This window comes from Peromyscus californicus, unplaced genomic scaffold (genome assembly GCF_007827085.1).
Source record: "Peromyscus californicus insignis strain IS unplaced genomic scaffold, ASM782708v3 Scaffold_3__1_contigs__length_106647218, whole genome shotgun sequence".
Classification (NCBI taxonomy): Eukaryota; Metazoa; Chordata; class Mammalia; order Rodentia; family Cricetidae; genus Peromyscus; species Peromyscus californicus.
The window spans coordinates 46,392,312-46,411,496 of record NW_026294551.1 but is presented as its reverse complement, the minus strand read 5'-3'; the positions used below and the strand labels follow the sequence as shown (position 1 = coordinate 46,411,496).

Here is a 19,185-nt window from a genome sequence, read left to right as displayed (position 1 = left end):
GTGTGTGTGTGTGTGTGTATGTATGTGTGTGGTATTGGGAATCAAATTAGCCCCATCCCTGCTAGGCAAGCCCCTACATCCCCAGGCCTCATTTAATCTTTGCAACACAAAATGAGGTAAAAGTCATCCCTATTGTTCAGAAAAGAAAGTATCTCTATAGAGAGGTGACGTAATCTGGTTAATGGAGCAAATTTACAGAGGCATGGCTGTAAACCTAGTGCATCCGTTATACTAGGAATAACTTATTTTGGCTCACAGTCTCAGAGGGTTGCAGACCATCATAGGAGGGCACTGTGGAGCATCTTAATCCAAGACAATACGGGCTTATACAGCTGTTCACAGAGCAAGGAACTGAGAAGCAGCAGGTGATGGGGAACTAAGAACCCAATCATAATCTTCAACGACCAGCCACTAGTGACCTGCTTCCTTCAGCCCCTAGTGACCCACCTCTTTTTTTGTCTGTTTGTTTTTCGTTTTTTATTTGTTTTTTGTTTTGTTGAGACAGGGTTTCTCTGTGTAGCTTGGCTGTCCTGAAATTCATTCTGTAGACCAGGCTAGCCTCTAATTCACAGAGATCCACCTGGCTCTGCCTCCCGACTGCTGGGATTAAAGGCGTGCGCCACCATCACCCAGCCAGGGCCCACTTCTTAGGCTCCACAGCATCCCCAAATAGTGCCACCAGCTGGGAAACAAAAGTTCAAAACACGAATGTGGTGGGGGACACTTCAGGTCTGCACCGTAACTCAAGTTCCTTGGTCAACCTCACAAGTTTCAGAGTCCCTGATCACTTAACTTACTGGATTTCATAAAATTTGTGATTGGAAAATCATCAAGTCCAGCCACATTGCTTCAGATCTACAGTCTGAAGAAATTAATAGTTAGTGGTGAGGGCTGAAGACACAGCTCAGCTGGTAGAGCATTTGCCTAGCACACATGAAGCTCTGGGTTGGATCCCTAGTAATGCACAAACCAGGCATGGTGTTACATGATGGTAATACCAGGACTCAAGAGATACAAGCAGAAGAACCAGAAGTTCAAGCCACCCTTGGCTATGTAACAAGCTTAAGATCAACTAAGCTCCATGAGGAACTACTATTACCCCCCACACACACACACCAACAAAACAAAACAAAACATAGTTCTGGGCGGCCAGTTGAAGGATGAATAAGTCACCTGACTCCTTTCCAACTGTCAAGACCACTAGCACCACCTCAAAGAACTACAAACCAGAGAGAGTAATAGATGTTTAATAGTTATCATAAGTGATAAACAAAAAAAAATAACAAAAGAAAGTATATGTGTATAATATACACTTTGAATGATAATGTAGTTGAGCAGTCCCTAACTTACAGATTAATAGCTTCATACTTTTGTTTACAAGTCTGTTCTTTATGATTAGAAATAATGATGTAAGGGCCAGGTAGTGGTTGTGCACACCTTTAATTCCAGCGCTAGAGAGGTAGAGCCAGGCAGATCTGTATGAATTCAAGGCCAGCTTGGTCTACAGAGTGAGTTCCAGGATAGCCAAGGATACACAGAGAAACCCTGTCTCAAAAAACAAAACAAACAAACAAAAAGAATGAATGATGTAAGCAATAAGAACACTGCCTAAGATGACTCCAAAAATCTACAGTGGGTATGGTAATGCACACCTTTAATCCCAGCACTTCAGAGGCAGAAGCAGAACTCTGTGAGTTCGAGGCCAGCCAGGGATACACAGCAAGATCCTGTATCAAAAAAAAAAAAAAAAATCTAATTACCAGACAAGGACCCCAACACTTGCATTGCACATCTATAGTTCTACCACTTCCAGATGTGTGGGATTCCCAGGGAAACCATACTTCTCAGAAAGCTGGACAATGGGCACTTGGGCCTTTCACTCTCACTAATAAGCAATATACCAACAGACCCATGTCAAGCCAAACAAAACAGATTTGTATGGTTTTAAATTCTAGGATCCTTTTCACTGCTAGTGATTTAGTGATTTTGTATTTGGAGCCACGGGCTTTGACATAATGGCCAGACTCCTTTAAACAACACCAAAACTTAGATCAGGGCTGGAGAGATGGCTCAGAAGTTAAGAGCACTGGCTGCTCTTCCAGGGGACCCGGATTCAATTCCCAGCACCCACATGGCCGCTCAAAACCATCTCTAGTTCCAGTTCCAACAACCTCTTCTGACCTCCCAGGCACACAGGGATATGGCACACAAACATATATGCAGGCAAAACAACCATATACATAAAAAAATAAAATTTATTGCTGGGTGGTGGTGGCGCATGCCTTTAATCCCAGTACTTGGGAGGTAGAGGCAGGTAGATCTCTGAGTTAAAGGCCAGCCTGGTCTACAGAAGATGTTCCAGGGCAGCCAAGGCTACACACCGAAACTCGATCTCAAAAACAAACAAACTGCTGGGCAGTGGTGGCGCACGTCTTTAATCCCAGCACTTGGGAGGCAGAGGCAGACGGATCTCTGTGAGTTCGAGGCCAGCCTGGGCTACAGAGTGAGTTCCAGGAAAGGCACAAAGCTACACAGAGAAACCCTGTCTTGAAAAAAACAAAACAAAGCAAAGCAAAAAAACCCAACAACTATACACACACACACACACACACACACACACACACACACACACACACACACATATATGAAAATGTTACATTATATACACATGCACACACATACAGCTATCATAATATTTTACTAACGCTTATAATTGTCCCAGTAGATTACTGAACGAAGCCGCAGCAACTCAAAGACGGCACAGCAGCACTGGCCTTGAGTTCCAGCGCTTAGGAAGCTGAGGATGTCTTGAGCCCAGGAGTTTGAGAACATCTTCATAATAAAGTGACAACACAGTGAAACCTTGTTTCAAAAGAGAAGAAAGAGAATGAGAATGGGTTAGGGTGGGGTAGAGAGGCTGAACCAAGTAGAGAAAAACAGTTTAGCCGTTTACTTCTAACAGGATTTTTCACATTTGTGAGGCTCACCTCTTACATATATGTTCAAGCAGACAGGGAGCCCACCCATCACATTACAGGATCCTGTAATCGCAGTGCTTGAGGTCAGGCAAGAGAATCAGGAGTTCAAGGAAACTTCCAGATGCAAATGTATTCTGACCACCAAGTTAACATTCCAGCAGTTTTAATTAAAAGCAGGAACAGGTATATAAATAAATTAGAAACTTGGGGGCTGTAAAGCCTGGGAAGGGTAAAATAAGAAAAATCCACCACAAACCAGGCATGATAGTGCACACCTTTAATCCTAGCATCCAGAAGACAGAGGCAAGTAGATCTCTGTGTGTTCAAGACCAGACTGGACTACATAGCATATTCTAGCCCCAGGCTATACGGTGAGACCATGTCAAAAGAAATAAGGGAGAAATTAAAGGAAAGAAAGGAAGGAGGGAGAGAGGGAGAGGAAGGAGGGAAGGAGGGAGGGAGAGAGGGAGGGAGGGAGGGAGGGAGGGAGGGAGGGAGGGAACAGAAAAATCCACCACAGTTCTTGAGCAGTACAAAAGATGAAGAAGAGAAGATGTACATGAAGAAAAAGGTAACAATAATAAAGAGAGGGAAGCCAGGTGATGTCACATTGCTGTGATCCCAGAGCTTATCTATACAGTTTGGGGTTAGCCTGAGCTGCAGGAGCAGGGGGAAGGAGAAGAAGAAAAAATGGGGGAGAGAAAAATTAAAAGGTCTTTTTTTTTTTTTTTTTTTTTTTTTTTTTTTTTTTTTTGGTTTTTCGAGACAGGGTTTCTCTGTGTAGCTTTGCGCCTTTCCTGGAACTCGCTTTGGAGACCAGGCTGGCCTTGAACTCACAGAAATCCGCCCGGCTCTGCCTCCCAAGTGCTGGGATTAAAGGCGTGCGCCACCACCGCCCGGCTAAAAGGTCTTTTAATTCTTAGAGATCAATAATCTGCTGAGTTATTCCAAATCCCACCAAATCCTCACTTGAAGGGCTGGAGAGATGGTTCAGTGATGAAGAGCACTGGTTGCTCTTCCAGAAGATTGGGGTTCAATTCCCAGCACCCACATGGCAGCTCACAACCATCTGTAACGCCAGTCTCAGGGGATCCAACATCTCCTGATCCTTCCCCAACAGTCACCAACTGGAAACCAAGTTTTCAAATGCCTGAGACCTGTACGAGACAGCTCCTTCCAACCATCACACCATCCATAACACATAAAAATAAAAATAAACAAACAGGGTCTGGGTAGATAGCCCTCTCTTACAGAGGATCAGGGTTCAATTCCCACCACCCAAATGGCGGCTCACAACTATCTGTAACTCCAGGGAATCCAACGACACCTTCCGGCTTCCTTGAGCACCAGGCCCTCACCAGACATACAAGCAGACAAAATACCCATACCCATAAAATAAATTAATTAAAAATAAATCCTCACTTGAAAATACACGACCAGTAGCTCATGCCTGCCATCCCAGCACCAGGAAGGCAGAAGCAGGAGAATCTTGAGTTCAAGTCTAACCTGCCTCAAATATATAGTGAGACCCTGCCTCAAAATATATACACCCACCAAAAAAAATTTTTTTTTCTACTTGTTCAACAAGAAACATTACGTCAGCATTGTCTAAGAGGCAGGAATACCACAATTAAAAGAACTGACCTGTACACGGAGGGTGGGGAGGGTGACAAATCACTTAAAAACAATTTATATAGCTGCCCTGACATACCAGTGTGCAAAGTCCAGGGGAGGATGGTAGAGCCAACCCTGGGCTGTTTTCCAAAAGCCATTCACAGTTCTGTTTCCCCTGATCAGCCTAGGCAGCTAAAGATGGCCATGTGACCCAGCTTGGCCCAAGAGTGTGACAACAGGAGTCGTTAGGTAAGACTTCCATGAGTGCTATCGCCATTTTTTTAAAATTTAGTTTTGAGACGGGGTCTTCCTCTGTAGCCCAGGCAGGCCTAGAACTCATGGAGACCAATCCAGACTGCTAGGATTATGGCCACAAACCACCATACTTGGCTCCATTCTTAGAGGGACAACCAGCTAGAACAATCAGTCTGAGTCCTTTGCTCCCTTTTCCTCCCCAGATCCCAAGCACACACAAGGTAATACAGCAGATACACATTTCAAACTCTATGTCACAAGCAAGAGGACAAACTTCTCACTGTAAGACACTGGGAGGCTCTGAAACAAAAGGCCCCGTTGAACCCCTGTTACCCACCAAGAAGTCCTTGCAATGGGAGGAAAACGAACCCCTAGCCTATCAAGCCACTGTAGTGAACCCAGGGGCTGCTGTTAACAAATCGCAGCACACAGTGGCTTAAAATAACACCAACTTAGCCGGGCGGTGGTGGCACACTTCATTAATCCCAGCACTTGGGAGGCAGAGGCAGGTGGATCTCTGTGAGTTGGAGGCCAGCCTGGTCTACAGAGTGAGTCCCAGGACAACCAGGGCTGTTTCACAGAGAAACAGTGTCTCAAAAAACAACAACAAAAAAAAAACCAAACAAACAAAAAATAGCACCAACTTATTGTCTTAGAGTTTTGCACCTTGGAAACCTGAGGAGATTCTTACTCTGTAGCCCGGGCTAGCCTAGGATTTACTGGCTAACATCGAGGTGCCGGCAGGACAGTTTCCTTTCTGGAGACTGGAGGAATCATTTTCTTGCATTCTGTGGCTTCTAGAGGCCACTTAGATTTCTTGGCTAGTCACCTATTTATTCTGTGGCTTCTAGAGGCCACTTAGATTTCTTGGCTAGTCACCTATTTCTTCATATTCAAAATCATCAGCAAGGAGTTATATCACCCTGACCTCTTCAGCCCACCTCTCCCAAGTTCAGTTTAAGATCTTTGTGACTGGGGTTGGAGAGATGGCTCAGTGGCCTCTCTTACAGAGGACCTGGCTTCAGTTCCCAGCACCCCTATGATGGCTCTGAACCTACTGTAACTCCAAGGGATCCATCACCTTATTTCAGCTTCCACAAACACTACACATCTGTAATGTGTATGTACATACAGGCAAAGCACTCATACACATAAAACAGAGATCCCGGCCGGGCGGTGGTGGCGCATGCCTTTAATCCCAGCACTTGGGAGGCAGAGCCAGGCGGATCTCTGTGAGTTCGAGGCCAGCCTGGGCTACCAAGTGAGTTCCAGGAAAGGCGCAAAGCTACACAGAGAAACCCTGTCTCAAAAAACCAAAAAAAAAAAAAAACCCAAAAAAACAAAAAACAAAACCAGAGATCCTTGTGAGTATACTGGACCCACCCAGATCCTCCAGGATAACACACACACACACACACACACACACACACACACACACACACACACACCAAAGTCCCTAGTTTACTCTCATATGCAAAGCCTCTTTGTTATATACAAGGGTCCAGGAATCAGCATGTGGGCCTCTCTGGGGACCACAATTTTGCCTGTCATGACCATTGTGGAAGTGTGGGGCAATATAGTTATATAAGCACTGTAGAAGGAAGCTTTCAGTTACTTGAAGCCAAGTGCATTTTATTTTATGTGTATGGGTGCATGCATGTCTTCTATGCACCAGATGCATGCCTGGTACCTGTGAAGGCCAGAAGAGGACACTGGATCCCTTGGAAGTGGAGTTACAGACAACTGTAAGCCACCATGCAAGTGCTGGGACTTGAACCCGGGACCTTTGCAAGAGCAGCCGGTGCTCTTACCTGCTGAACCATCTCTCCAGCCCCTCAAATACACTCTTAAGTGACAGCCAAGTCCTGGTTCTACATAGGGGAGACAAAGAAGACTTCACAGAGCAGGGAGACTCTCAGCTTAGGCTTGAAGGATGGATGGAAATCTGTCCTAAAGACATGGAAGAGGAGCATTCAAGACAAAGGCAGAGAGAGAAGGGTGTGTTCAGTGTTGGGAAGTTCAGTGCTGCTGGGCATACAGTGTGTATGTATGGAAGGAAAGAGGTTTCCCAGAGAGCCTCGTAAAAAGCCTCAGATCTTACTCTGTGTGTATGGAGAGCCACTGCGCATTGGGAATAAAGGTACAAATTTTGACTTGGGAGCATACAGCAACCATTTATCTTTAACGTGAATGTAACTTGAGGCTGGAGAGGAGAGAGTAGAGGCAAACCAAATGGCCCTCGAGGTGGTCTGGGTTTGGATGACAGACCTCTAGCTCCTCATAAACATTTATTGAGCACCTCCCATGTGGCCAGGCACTGTGTTATCCTGAAGCTACAAAACCTGAAGCATAGGTCAGAACAAGGTCCCCTGTCGGCCTGACAACCACAACCCAAGGCATAAATGATGTTCAAGGGAGAAGCCTCCTGTTTGGGACACTGCAACACCTACCCCCAAACCTGAAACACAGACAGGCAGGGAAGGGACCCAGAAGAATTAAGGCAGTCTCACCCAGAAGAAAGGGGCCCCAGGGTCTGAAATAATGGGTGACTGACAAGGCCAAGAGCCTCCCCTTTACAAATATTTATTTTCATTTTTAATTATGTGTATTGGGGGGGGGATGTGCACATGTGAGTTTAGGTACCCACAGAGACCAGAAGAGCACTTCAGATCCCCTGGAAATGGGGTTACAAGTGGTTGTGAGCCACCTAACATGGGTGCTAGGAATCAAACTCGTGTCCTCGGCAAAAACAGTAGACATTCTTAAGCTCTTAACCGCTGACCCGCCCCACCCAACAGCCCTTCTGTGTATACATCACTCAAAAGAGAGCAAAAAGTCTGGAAGCTTCCCCACATATCAGGGGTTTTTATTATTTTTTTTCTTGAGACAGAATCTCTTGTAGCCCAGCATGGCCTCAAATACACTATATAGCCAAGGACGACCTTGAAAGTCCGGTCCTCCAGACTCTACCTCCTCAGTGCTGGGATCACAGGCCATGCATCATGACACTCCATTTAACACTTATCAGGCATTGGGAATCAAACCCAGAGTCTTGTGAATGTTTTATGCACGCTACCACCTGAACACCATTCCCAGCCTCAGACCAGCCTCACCTGTTTTAAATCACTGCACACGCCAAATGAAGAAATGGAATGACAGGGTTTGAGGTTTGAGCCTGTGCTCAAAATGTTCCCAAGTCCTCCACAGGACAAAAAAAAAGTCTGAAATTAGAGGATAGTGGTAATTTCATAACTTTGTGAATGTTCTAAAATCCATCACTGAATGCAATAGAGGCCAATTTAATAATATATGAATTCTCAATAAAAAAAAAAAAGGAATCCAGCACTGAAAAATCTTGGGCTGGCTAGTTAACCCACTGGAGACAGTTTCCTCATCTGTAAAATGAGAAGAGTAGTGTGTCCTTCTCTTTTTCTGTTTCCTGCCGTCCTGGGAATTGAACCTAGGCCCTCTTGCATGCTGGGCAAGTACTCTGCCACTGAGCTATAACTTCAGCCTTCTTTTCCTTTTGAGATAGAATTTCATTAAATTATTCAGGCTGAAGCCGGGCAATGGTGGTGCACGCCTTTAATCCCAGCACTTGGGAGGCAGAGCCAGGTGGATCTCTGTGAGTTTGAGATCAGCCTGGTCTACAGAGCGAGATCCAGGACAGGCTCCAGAGCTACACAGAGAAACCCTGTCTCAAAAAAGAAAAAAAAAAAATCAGGCTGACCTTGAGCTTCTGACCCTCCCACCTCAGTTTCCTGAGTCGCTAGGGTTTCAGGCCTGTGCAGTAGAGTGCCCCCTTAGATTGCTCTGAATACTAACCATGACAGGAGGAAAGCCAAGACAGTAGGTGCTAAGTCTATTTCAGTTCCTTCTCTCCTAGGTGCCAACAAACCTTTAAAGCTATCTTTTGCTCAGCAATCACAAGACGAGCTTCGAGCTCCAGGCAACTTCCTCCAGACAGTCTAGTCGCAGGCAGATGAAAGCAGGAATCAAACAGGGAGACAGGATGGGGAACGAACGAACGAAGCAGACTCTCACGGAGGAGACACTGCAGGTTTTCTCTGCAGCTACGTGGTGCAGAGATGACAAGGGAGGGTCACGTGGCAGAAACAGCTCCAGGAAAAGCAGTGGGGAGGGAAGCAGGTGGGCACAGAGCCTTCTACTCAGAACTCGTGTTTAGTATGCAAACAGAGTGCAGAGTCCAAAACAGACAACTGGGCTGCAGCGCAGCTCTGATGTTTGGAGACGGTTCACGGTCCACCCTCAAAACCAGAAGGGACCCAAATCACGACACTTTTCTAGCATAGAAATAAGTCGGGGAAGTTTTTATTGTTTTGTTTTGTGTTTTTACCCTGGGCTTCTCACTTGTGACGGCTATAAAATCAACCAGGTGCTTTTCTGGTGCCTGCCATACGCTCAGCCTTGGGAAAGATACTGCTGAGAGAAACGGACCCTGGTCCCTGCCCTCAAGGAGCCAGCCAACCCCTTGGCTTGAGAGCGATGCTTCAGAATATCACAGGCACCATGCCTTGCAGAGAGAAGAGGTTCTGTTGTCATTTGTCCATGGGGTCAATGAATTAACAGATGGCATAATAATAAAAACAATTGTGCAGTGTGGGCTCACTCTAAGAACCACAGGCGGGATGGAGTAGTTGGAAAGGCTTGTGCCAGAGGCTGCTAGCTGCCACTCACTACCTATTCTTCCATTTTTCCTGGTAACAGAGACCCCATTTGATTTGAGAGGGCCGTATGCCCATATAAAGTACTCCATTTCCCAGCCTCCCTGGGAGCTAGAGGTGACTGATATGATTTAAAACAGAAACTGTCTAGAGAGGGTTCTAGGAAAGTGCCTCAAACAGTAGACCCAACAACTGCCACTCACTCTTTTTCCTGCTCTGAAAATTCTTGCCGGAAGCACAAACATGATGGGTGGATCTCCAGGAGCCATTCTGAACCATGATACCAAAAGATCAAAAAAGCCTGACTCCCTGATGATTACGCAGTCATACCATCTCTACATGGCTTACTTATGGAGTTCTTCACATGAACTCTCATCTTGCTGAAGTACCAATTTAAGATTTTATCCTATTTAGCGAACTTGTAGCTTAATCAATACAGGTTCTATGGAAGAGGCAGGCCTCAAAGGATTGATTTGGGGAATAGTGGGCATGCATCTCAAACACCAGAAAGAACACATAAATAAGCAGCAGCAGCAAGAATGTTAGCTGCAGCAGACAGAAGAGAGCAGGAGCCACAGACATCCCAGGGGGTGGCTTTGCAGATGTTTGGGAATAGAGAGGGACCAGAGACCACAACCAACCAAGAAAGCTGGTCTCCTCTGAAAGAACAACACAATTATAGACAGAGTAAAAACAAACAAACGCAGAGTGAGAGCTTCTTTATGTGAAGAGATGCAAATATGGGGTGTAGCTCAGGGACAGAGTGTTTGCCCAGTATGCACCTGGCCCTGGCTTCCATGCCCAACATGGAAGGAAGAAAAGGAGGGAGGGAGGGAGGGAGGCAGGGAGGGAAGGAAGGACAGACAAAGGGTTGGAGAGAGAGAGAGAGAGAGAGAGAGAGAGAGAGAGAGAGAGAGAGAGAGAGAAGAAAAGATGTAACTACAAGCCCAGCTCAGCCAGCTGAAAACTTCTGGACTTTACAGTTACTGTAACCATCTCAGAGCTGCTAAACACCATGTGTCCAGTGCTGAGCTGTGTGATGTCCACACATCATCTCATTAAGGCATCATAACAAGTCTAGGCTATACTCCTATTATTGCCATCTCCATCTCATAGACAAAGAACCTGACGCTTTGAGAAAGTCAGAGTCATCCCAGGGAAGTATCACAACCCGGAAGCCCTGTCTGCTGCTGTCCAGACACATCCTCTTTTTTCCAGACAAGGGAAGTGGAGTTTGTTTGTTTTGTTGTTGTGAAGATATTAAGGTGTGTGTGTGTGTGTGTGTGTGTGTGTGTGTGTGTGTGTGTGTGTGTGTGTTCCATCTCTCCAGTCTTTTTTTTTTTTTTTTTCGTTTTTCGAGACAGGGTTTCTCTGTGTAGCTTTGTGCCTTTCCTGGGACTCGCTTGGTAGCCCAGGCTGGCCTCGAACTCACAGAGATCCACCTGGCTCTGCCTCCCGAGTGCTGGGATTAAAGGCGTGCGCCACCACCGCCCGGCCCATCTCTCCAGTCTTAAGAGAAAGTGTTACACCATTATTTAAAAGAAAGGAAAGTGGGGTCTGAAGAGAGGGCTCGGCAGTTAAGAGCACTTACTGTTCTTACACAGGACCTGGGGTCAGTTCCCAACTTCCATATGATGGTTCACAACAGTCCTTAACTACAGTTCCAGGGAATCCTATGCCCTTTTCTGGTTCCATGAGCACCAAGTATGCACACACACACACATCTCTCTCTCTCTCTCTCTCTCTCTCTCTCTCTCTCTCTCTCTCTCTCTCTCTCTCTCACACACACACACACACACACACACACACACACACACACACACACACACCAATCCTGATGTATGACAGAAGGATCTAGAGGCAAATACAAAACACTATTCACCAGAAGAAAATCAGACCAGAGGAATCACAGTTTCAAGGCTGGTTGCACTTCCTACTTGTATAGAAGGGCATGCTAATAGGACCCACATATTAATGATGAGGGTAAGATGGTGGAGGTGAGTAGTGGAGGGAGGCAAGCCCTGGAGAGCCAGTGACTCAACTTTGTCAACTTTGGTCACCAATGAACCATGACAAACCACCAATGCGTGTGTCTTAGGCAGCTTTGTTTTGGAGGTAAGGTTCATGACACAGCACAGGCTGGCCTGGAGCTCCTGATCCTCCCACTGAGCCTCACAAACGCTAGGATTACAGGCATGTACCACCACACTTGGCATGAAATGGTTTTTTAATATCTCACTACAACAGGAACTATAACAGAATTATTTTATTATAGCTACTGCTAAAAATTCAATTTGAATTAAGTTATTCAGACACATCACTGAATGCAAGGAATTCTTCCCAGAGCAACAATCTTATTAGTCATTGCCGGAAAGTGGGGGGCGGGGGGGGGGGGGGCGAGACAGACACTGTCAGATTACTAATGAGTGAGGTAACATGAGAATTTCAGCAGGAAATGCATTTTCCATGAAGATTCAAAATAAAAGGTCTCCAGCAGAAGCCAGCAGACCCCGACGGCCAGGCCTCCAGGTATAGAAACCAGACCCTGAGTCGGGTAGCTGTGGTGCACACACCTTTAATCCCAGCACTCAGGAACCAGAGGCAGATGGATCTCTGAGTTTGAGGCCAGCCTGGTCTACAGAGCGAGTTCCAGGACAGCCAGGGCTACAGAGAAACCCTGTCTTGAAAAACAAAGAAAAGAGCAAGAAAAAGAAAGAAGAAACCAGGCCCCGAACAGCTGGCCCAGCATAGCATTGCAGGTAGAATGCCATGGACCACCTTTGTGGACAGACCCGTGTCCCAGTGCCAGCTCCACAAGCTCTCTACACAGCTCTGGCTGGCTCCTTCAGAGCCTCGGCTGGCCACCTATAAGGTGGGCATCACCATTGCCATCTGCAGAGGTGGGTGGTGCTGAGGCTGAGATGGCTCTTCTCTCACCTGGCCTCTCAGAGACTACAGCTTTAGGGTCCTCTGATTAGATTCCTGGAAAAGGCCATGGACACAATAGGACAGTCCAGATCTGACTGCAACCCTCCTCAGGGTCCTGAGCGTGACCTTGAGGTTGCTTTTAGGGTCCAGGGTTCTCACCTGTCTGAGACAGACAGGAACACAGGTCAACTCAGGATTTTCCTCTGGTCTTCTGGTCTAGGCTCCTTTTAAATGTATTTTACTTCATTTGTTATTATCGGGTTCCAGGATCAAATGCAGATCTCCAGGCTTCCACAGTCAGGTGCAAGCACCTTACCCACTAAGCGCTCTCTCTCCAGCTCACATTTCTTCTTTAGAATGTTTTTTCTTTTTATGAAACACGCTGAGCCTGGTGGCCCCAAACTCACGCCCCTCCTGCTTTTAGCCCCTCAAGTGTTGGGATGACAGGCATGTGCCTCCATGTCTTGTTCCTTACTCAGGATTTAACAGTAGTCACCCATTAGAAAGTTGTTTCTTTATCCAAAAATCAAGGCTTCTACCCAGCAAAGAGACAGCAAAAACGATGAGGGCGGGCCGCCAACCTGAGCAGTTTTAGTCCTGAACACAGCTTGCAGGAAGCATGACCTTGATAAACGCTTGCTGAGTAGGACAGACGGATGGGTGGATGGATGGACAGCCAAGGGCCAACAAAAATAGAGAAATAGAGGGTATTTGGGGCTGGACTATAGCTGTGGTAGAGGGCTTATTTAGTATGTACACGACCCTGGGTTCAATCTCCCATCTCAGAAGCAAAGGAAGGGTGTGTGGAGAGAACTTGTCTCCACTGAGCAAAATTTAACGCAAGAAGGAAATGGCACCCATTTACAATATTAATGATACTTACTTTGATATTTGAACTGAAGCCAGAATATCAGATAAATAGTCTCTCTAACAGTCAAAAGAATGCTGGATATGGAAGAGGCACCTCTGAGCTTTGTTAGAAGGGCAGCATTTGGATCCACAAGGAGGGCAGACACACAGAGGAAACCACAGACCGCAGAAGGGACTCATGATCCCTGGGGACAGAGCTGTTGGCTCTGGGGCAGGGGTGGTGCAGAAGCATGCTAGCACAAGAGGGAAACCCCAGCCTCCATTTGAGGATATTCAGCTGTGTGTGCCCAGGACTGGCTGGCCACTGAGGGGAAGTCTAAAATCTAGCATGTGACCTGCTACCTTACGAGGCTCGGTTCATAGGAGCCCCATAGGTAGGTGCCAGCCCCGAGAAGTGACCCAGCTTCTGATGATCTGGAGTCTGGTAGGGACTTCAGTGATAATGAAGGCTATAATAACACACATAGACATATACTGATATCATGGTCATTAAGTCAAGTGTGCTATTAACCCATTTAAAAGGTTCCTACTTTCCTGAAGTCAATCTTCACAGCTATCCTGGGAGGTACTAAAATTTGTAGCAAGAAGCTTAGCATTTGTTTGAAAGCGGGGACTTGGGAAACAGACTGCCTGGGTTCAAATCCTATGCACTCCTTTTGTAAGCTGAGTGATTGGTGGAAGATCATTTAAGCTTTCTAAGCCTCAAGACTCTAATATATAAAGTGGAAACAACGGTAGTTTCTGTGTCATGAGGCTGTTTGTCATAAATTAATTACTAGGCATAAAATGCTCAGAACAGGGGCCGGCAAAAGTAAGCCATGAATACTATGCTTCTCATTGCTGCCAGTGAAACACAGGCCGAGACTGCAAAGGCCAGTGACTTGCCCAGGGCCTCACATCTATTAAGAGAGGAGCTAGGCAGACTCAGGTCTAACGTCACAGTACATATGACCCAACACATCAGATTCTGCTCTGCCCTCCCCCTCCATTAGTGCCTCTGCCCTATGCCAAACCCCCAATAACTAACCATGTTATCATGGCCCAGACTTTTCTCAAACTAGTCAAGGCAATAAAGATGATCAAGGAAAGATGCCTAAAGTGAACTGGCATGTCTATTAATTAAACTCTGATTTTACTCTCACATGTGAGGAGAAACCTAAAAGGTATACACAGGTTTATGGATCTGCTCTTTACTTAGTAGAAAATGTCCCTTTTCCATGGAGGGGTGCCCCTTAGTTTTTTTTGTTGTTGTTGCTGTTGTTTGTTTGTTTTTTTAAGATTTATTTATTATGTATACAGTGTTCTGCCTGCATGTATGCCTTTATGCCAGAATAGGACACCAGATCTCATTACAGATGGTGTGAGCCACCATGTGGTTGCTGGGAATTGAACTCAGGACCTCTGGAAGGGCAGCCAGTGCTCTTAACCTCTGAGCCACCTCTCTAGCCCCGCCCCTTAGTTGTTTTTATATGCTACCTCAGGTGTTTCCTTAAAACCCTGTGGCTAAGGCAAAGCCTGCTATATTATCCAATAAAATCTGACCTACAGTTAAGTCCTCTGGATACAGACACGGGTGTGGCTACTGGTAGAGAGGGAGAAATAGCACCAAGGGCCAACCCAAAGAGGCTCAGAAGCCAAGGTTAATGCCCTGCCCTGTTGCCTGGAAGCTTCTAGAAAGGGCCACAGTTGTGCTAGGAAAACAAAGATGTCCTGTAGCGACCAAGCCATCTGTGATCTAGAATATTCTGGAAGTAGAAAGTTTTGTAGAGTCAAACTGAAGAGCACAGCTTGTAGCAGTAATCAGTTCATATACTCACATGCTCATCACATTCCCAGACCTGTTCAAAGCTCTTTAGAGACGGTAGCCCACTGACTCCTCAGAGCAACAGCGTGAGGAGGGCCCGTTTTACTGATGGAGAAAATAAGCCACAGAAAAGTCAGATAACTTCTCCCTCCATCACACAAGCACCGTGACTCAGAGACCATGACTTTTTCATTTTCTAGATCAGGTCTTACTTTGCAGCCTAGGCTAGCTAGGAACTCTCCATAGATCCTCCTGCCTCAGCCTTCTGGAGTGCTGGGATTACAAGAGTGTGCCATCACCCCGGCATACAAATTACCCGAACATTTACATGTCATTGAAACAAAATTTTAAAGCAGTGGTACTAACCGTGTGCAATGCTTTCTCATGTTTCCTCCCTCCCTCCCTCTCTCCCTCCCTCCCTCCCTTCCTCCCTCCCTTCCTCCCTCCCTCCCTTTCTTCCTTCCTTCTTTCCTTCCTTTCTTCTTGGTTTTGGTGCTAGGGGCTGAACCCAGGGCCTTGAGCATGCTAAGCATGTATTCTCTCCATGAATCATGAATTCACTCCATTTTTTAAAAATTCTGTTCTATCATACTAAAAATGCATCACATCTCTCTGACCTTCCCATATGCAATGCGGCACATGCATCGCCCCCCTCTACACACACACACACACAATAAATGTAAAAACACACCATTCAACAAACACTTCTGGGAAACTCAGTATATGTTAGACACATTTGTATAAATGAAAACACAAAGATTTCCTGTGTTCCTACAGTTCCCATTTCACCAGGGATTGAGCTTGAATCCAGGGAAAGATATTGGAACCACATACAAAATAGTAGTGTCTGAGGAGCTAGTTTAATGAGAACTATAGGAAAAGCAAGCAAGGATGACCTCACAATGCGTCCACTGCCCGAGAACCATTTTGCAGTGGAAAAAAAAAAGATGCCTGCTGGAGTGTGCTGTGACTGTGCACATGTATGTACATGTTTCACTGTGTACACATGCTTGCATGTGTACGTCTTCCCCATGACATCCGAAGAGGGAAGGCAGGATCTCCACCTGCAGCTGTGCAGGCAGGGGTGGTGGTGCTGAGGGGTGTTCCTATACAAGTTTGCCTTGAAGACAGCCTGGAGGGATTTGGCCTTGGCACGCCTTACTGGTGCTAGACCTCGTGCTCTGGAGTCTTTAGTCCAAAGGAAAGCGAATCTTTTCATCCCTGATCTACCCCGAGGAGCACCTGTGTGGTTAGCCCCACGCCTGCGCATCAGGTGCAAAGAACAGACTGCTTGCAGAATTAATAATCACTCCTGGGGAAAATCCAGAGCCCTGAGCACACCTGACAGAGTGACAGATGTGGGTCTTGGGAGCGGTGGGACAGACGCCAACTGTAAAGCAGCTGAGGAGGGCATTTGAAACTTGGCACCAGAGGAAAAGCTTCAACCCTTGCTTTAAAGGAAAGGGGAACATAAAAATGATTACTAGCAGGGGTGGCAGGAGCTTTGCCTATGGGAAAAGCAGCCGATATCTGCTAATGAATAAGTGTAATTGATCAAAACAGATGACTTGATGGATCTTCCAAATGGGCTTTTAGCAGAGTGGGCAGTTTTTCATTCAAATGCAGACTCACCCAGAGAAGACCTAATAATGGAGATTTTGGAACAATCCCAGAATCTCTGGTATGTCTCTCCCCCTACACACCACCCCACTCACGGAGCAAGGAGGCATCTTAAGTTCCTTACCGCAGCTCAATCAAACCAGACACCAATGGATGCTTTCTGCAGGCCTGAGGAGACCCTAACAGTCTGGAGATGCAGCAAAGGGACGGTCGCCTACCGCCCCACGGCCCGATAACAAGTTCTCCTTACCTAGTTCTTCTCCCTGACCTATGAAGAGCTGGGCGGCCTCATTAATTCAGACATTATTTATTGAGCACTGTGTTGACCACAGCAGGGTAAAAAACAGCGGAGACCAGATCCCGTTGTCAAGAAAGAGGGCAGACAGGAGAGGAAGCAAAGGGCAGAGGACACCAGCAAAGGTCTCAGGTCACCTGCTTGAACACATCTAAGATTCAGTTCCTTATCAGGTGGAGGCATTGGATCAAACAGGCTCTCTAGGAACCAGGCCGGCTCGAAACTGGGGTTCCAAGCCTTTCCCTCTTCTCGGACTCCCAGGAAGCCAGCTGACTCAGAGCAGCCCTCCCTGAAAGAACGGTCCAGTCCACAAAGAGGAGCCTTAGGCACCTCTGCAGCGAACTAGGCCCCCAGCATGAGACGCAGGCTGGAGACAATACAAGCTAACTTCAGAACACTTAGGGAAAGATTCAGACTTCCACACCAAGGAATCTCGGGGAAGTGGGGGGACTTCTGGAGTTTCTGCAGAGAGTACTATCGGGGTGGTGCAAAGGACTCTCGGAGGACTGAAGACCAAGGTCTGGTCAAGTGCGCCCTCCCATCACCCCCTGCACAGCCATCATGCTCATTTTCATAAACTCACCCGAACCCCAGATGCACTTGGCACGCTCTTGTACCTAGGGAGGGGGGTACGCCTACCTGCGGAGAAGCCGTCTTCGTGGTCTGAGCTGTTGTGGCTGCAGTCACTGCCTCTCTCGGGCGAGCTGTGACTGGGCGAGTCTCGGTCCGGCACGCGCAGGAACCTCTTGCGCCCCCACTGGGCGAGATGCTCCCGCGCCCCGCGCTTGGGGGGCTCATCCTCCGCCTCCAGCTGCTCCAGGTCTCGACTCCGCCGGTGGTGCCGCCAGCCTCCGGGGATCAGGTGCATCCAGCGGTGGGGGCTGCACGGCCGCGCCGGCTTCTCGACCTCGTCGCGGGTCCCAAACCGGTAGGGGGCCACAAGTAGATGGCCGAGGACGAATTTCTCATTCAAATCCACCATCTCGAAGTCGTGGTCACTGCCGTCGCCTCCATCATCCCCACCTGAAGCGTCCGGTTCGCCCTCCTCCGAGCCCCGCCCTGCACGGGTCCCGGAGGACTGCTCCTCTCCGGGTGCAGAGGACCCGGTGCCATCGTGGCCAGGGGACGCACAGTCCTCCCGGAGCCCGAAGAGCAGACGAGGCTGCACCAGCTGCTGGTGGATGGCGGCAGTCAGGCTGCGCACGGCGCCTCCTCCCTCCACCACCCCGGGCCAGGCAGGAAGGTCCAGGCACACGTAGGGGGATGGCTCGGCTGTTGTCGCCACCTCCGGACCGGGGCGCGCGGGGCCTGGGGAATCGGGGTCGCGGCCCGCTGCACCCTCCTCCTCCTCCTCCTCCTCCTCTTCGCGCGGTGGCGGCGCGCGCAAGGGCCCAGCTGGCTCCTGCTCCTCCACGGAGGCTCCCCCGCTGCGGCCGCCGCTGCGGCCGCCGCCGCCGCCGCCGCCGTCTCCGCCGCCTCCGCCGTCCCCGCCCTCCGGCCGGCCGCCCGGTAGGTCCATCTTCTCTCCAGCCAGGGCCGCCTGCAGGTACCAGACTTTGAACTTCTCCTCGGCCAACACCTGTTGCAGGCGCTTCAGGTTGAGTTTGCAACGCTCGAGCTCGCGCTCCATGTCCGGCACCGACTCCAGCCTCATGACCGGAGCCTCTTCCCCGGGGAACTCGGCCTGCCAGTGGCGTTCGAACTCCTGCGGGTCCCACATCCCGGCCGCGCCGTCGGGCCTCCCGGGCCCGGCTCCTGTGCGCCTCGGCAGGCGGAGGTGGCGCCTGGAGCTCTCTCGGAAGCGCGCGCTGTCGCAGTCGCCTGCCCCTCGCTTCGGTGCCTGGAGGAGAAAAAGAAATAAAGTTTTTCCCCTTCCGCCCTCGTGCCTTTTTTTCCCCCCCTCTTCTTCTTCTTCTGGGTTTCGCCTCCTTGACGTAAGCAGCCTCCCCGGCCGCGGGGGCGGGGGCCTGGGGCCTCAAGCGCCGAGACCGCTGTCCGAAGCCACTCGGCTCGGCCCCGGTGGGCTCGGGCACGCGGAGAGCCGCGGCGGAGGCGGAGCCTCGGTGGCGCAGGGCCAGAGCCTGCGGGCGCGCCTCGGAGCCGCGCGGGCAGCCCGGCGAGGGCTAACGGCAGGGC

The 19,185-nt window shown here is 48.5% G+C and overlaps 1 protein-coding gene and 1 long non-coding RNA gene across 2 annotated transcripts in view; both read right to left on the bottom strand.

Annotated features, from left to right (window-relative positions):
• The window catches only part of Abr (ABR activator of RhoGEF and GTPase), a 205,111-nt gene extending 186,238 nt beyond the window's left edge, over positions 1-18,873 (bottom strand). Inside the window, exon 1 of the mRNA XM_052755997.1 lies at positions 17,689-18,873. Coding sequence (XP_052611957.1) covers positions 17,689-18,769 — 1,081 coding nt within the window. The 5' untranslated portion in view covers positions 18,770-18,873. The remainder of the gene's footprint in view (positions 1-17,688) is intronic.
• LOC128121363 (uncharacterized) lies at positions 1,232-10,330 on the bottom strand. The gene is made up of 3 exons (XR_008222158.1): positions 8,746-10,330; positions 2,706-2,862; positions 1,232-1,727 (listed from the first exon to the last, which is right to left on the bottom strand). It is a non-coding gene; the product is annotated as an uncharacterized LOC128121363 (long non-coding RNA).
• Positions 18,874-19,185: the final 312 nt, after the last annotated feature.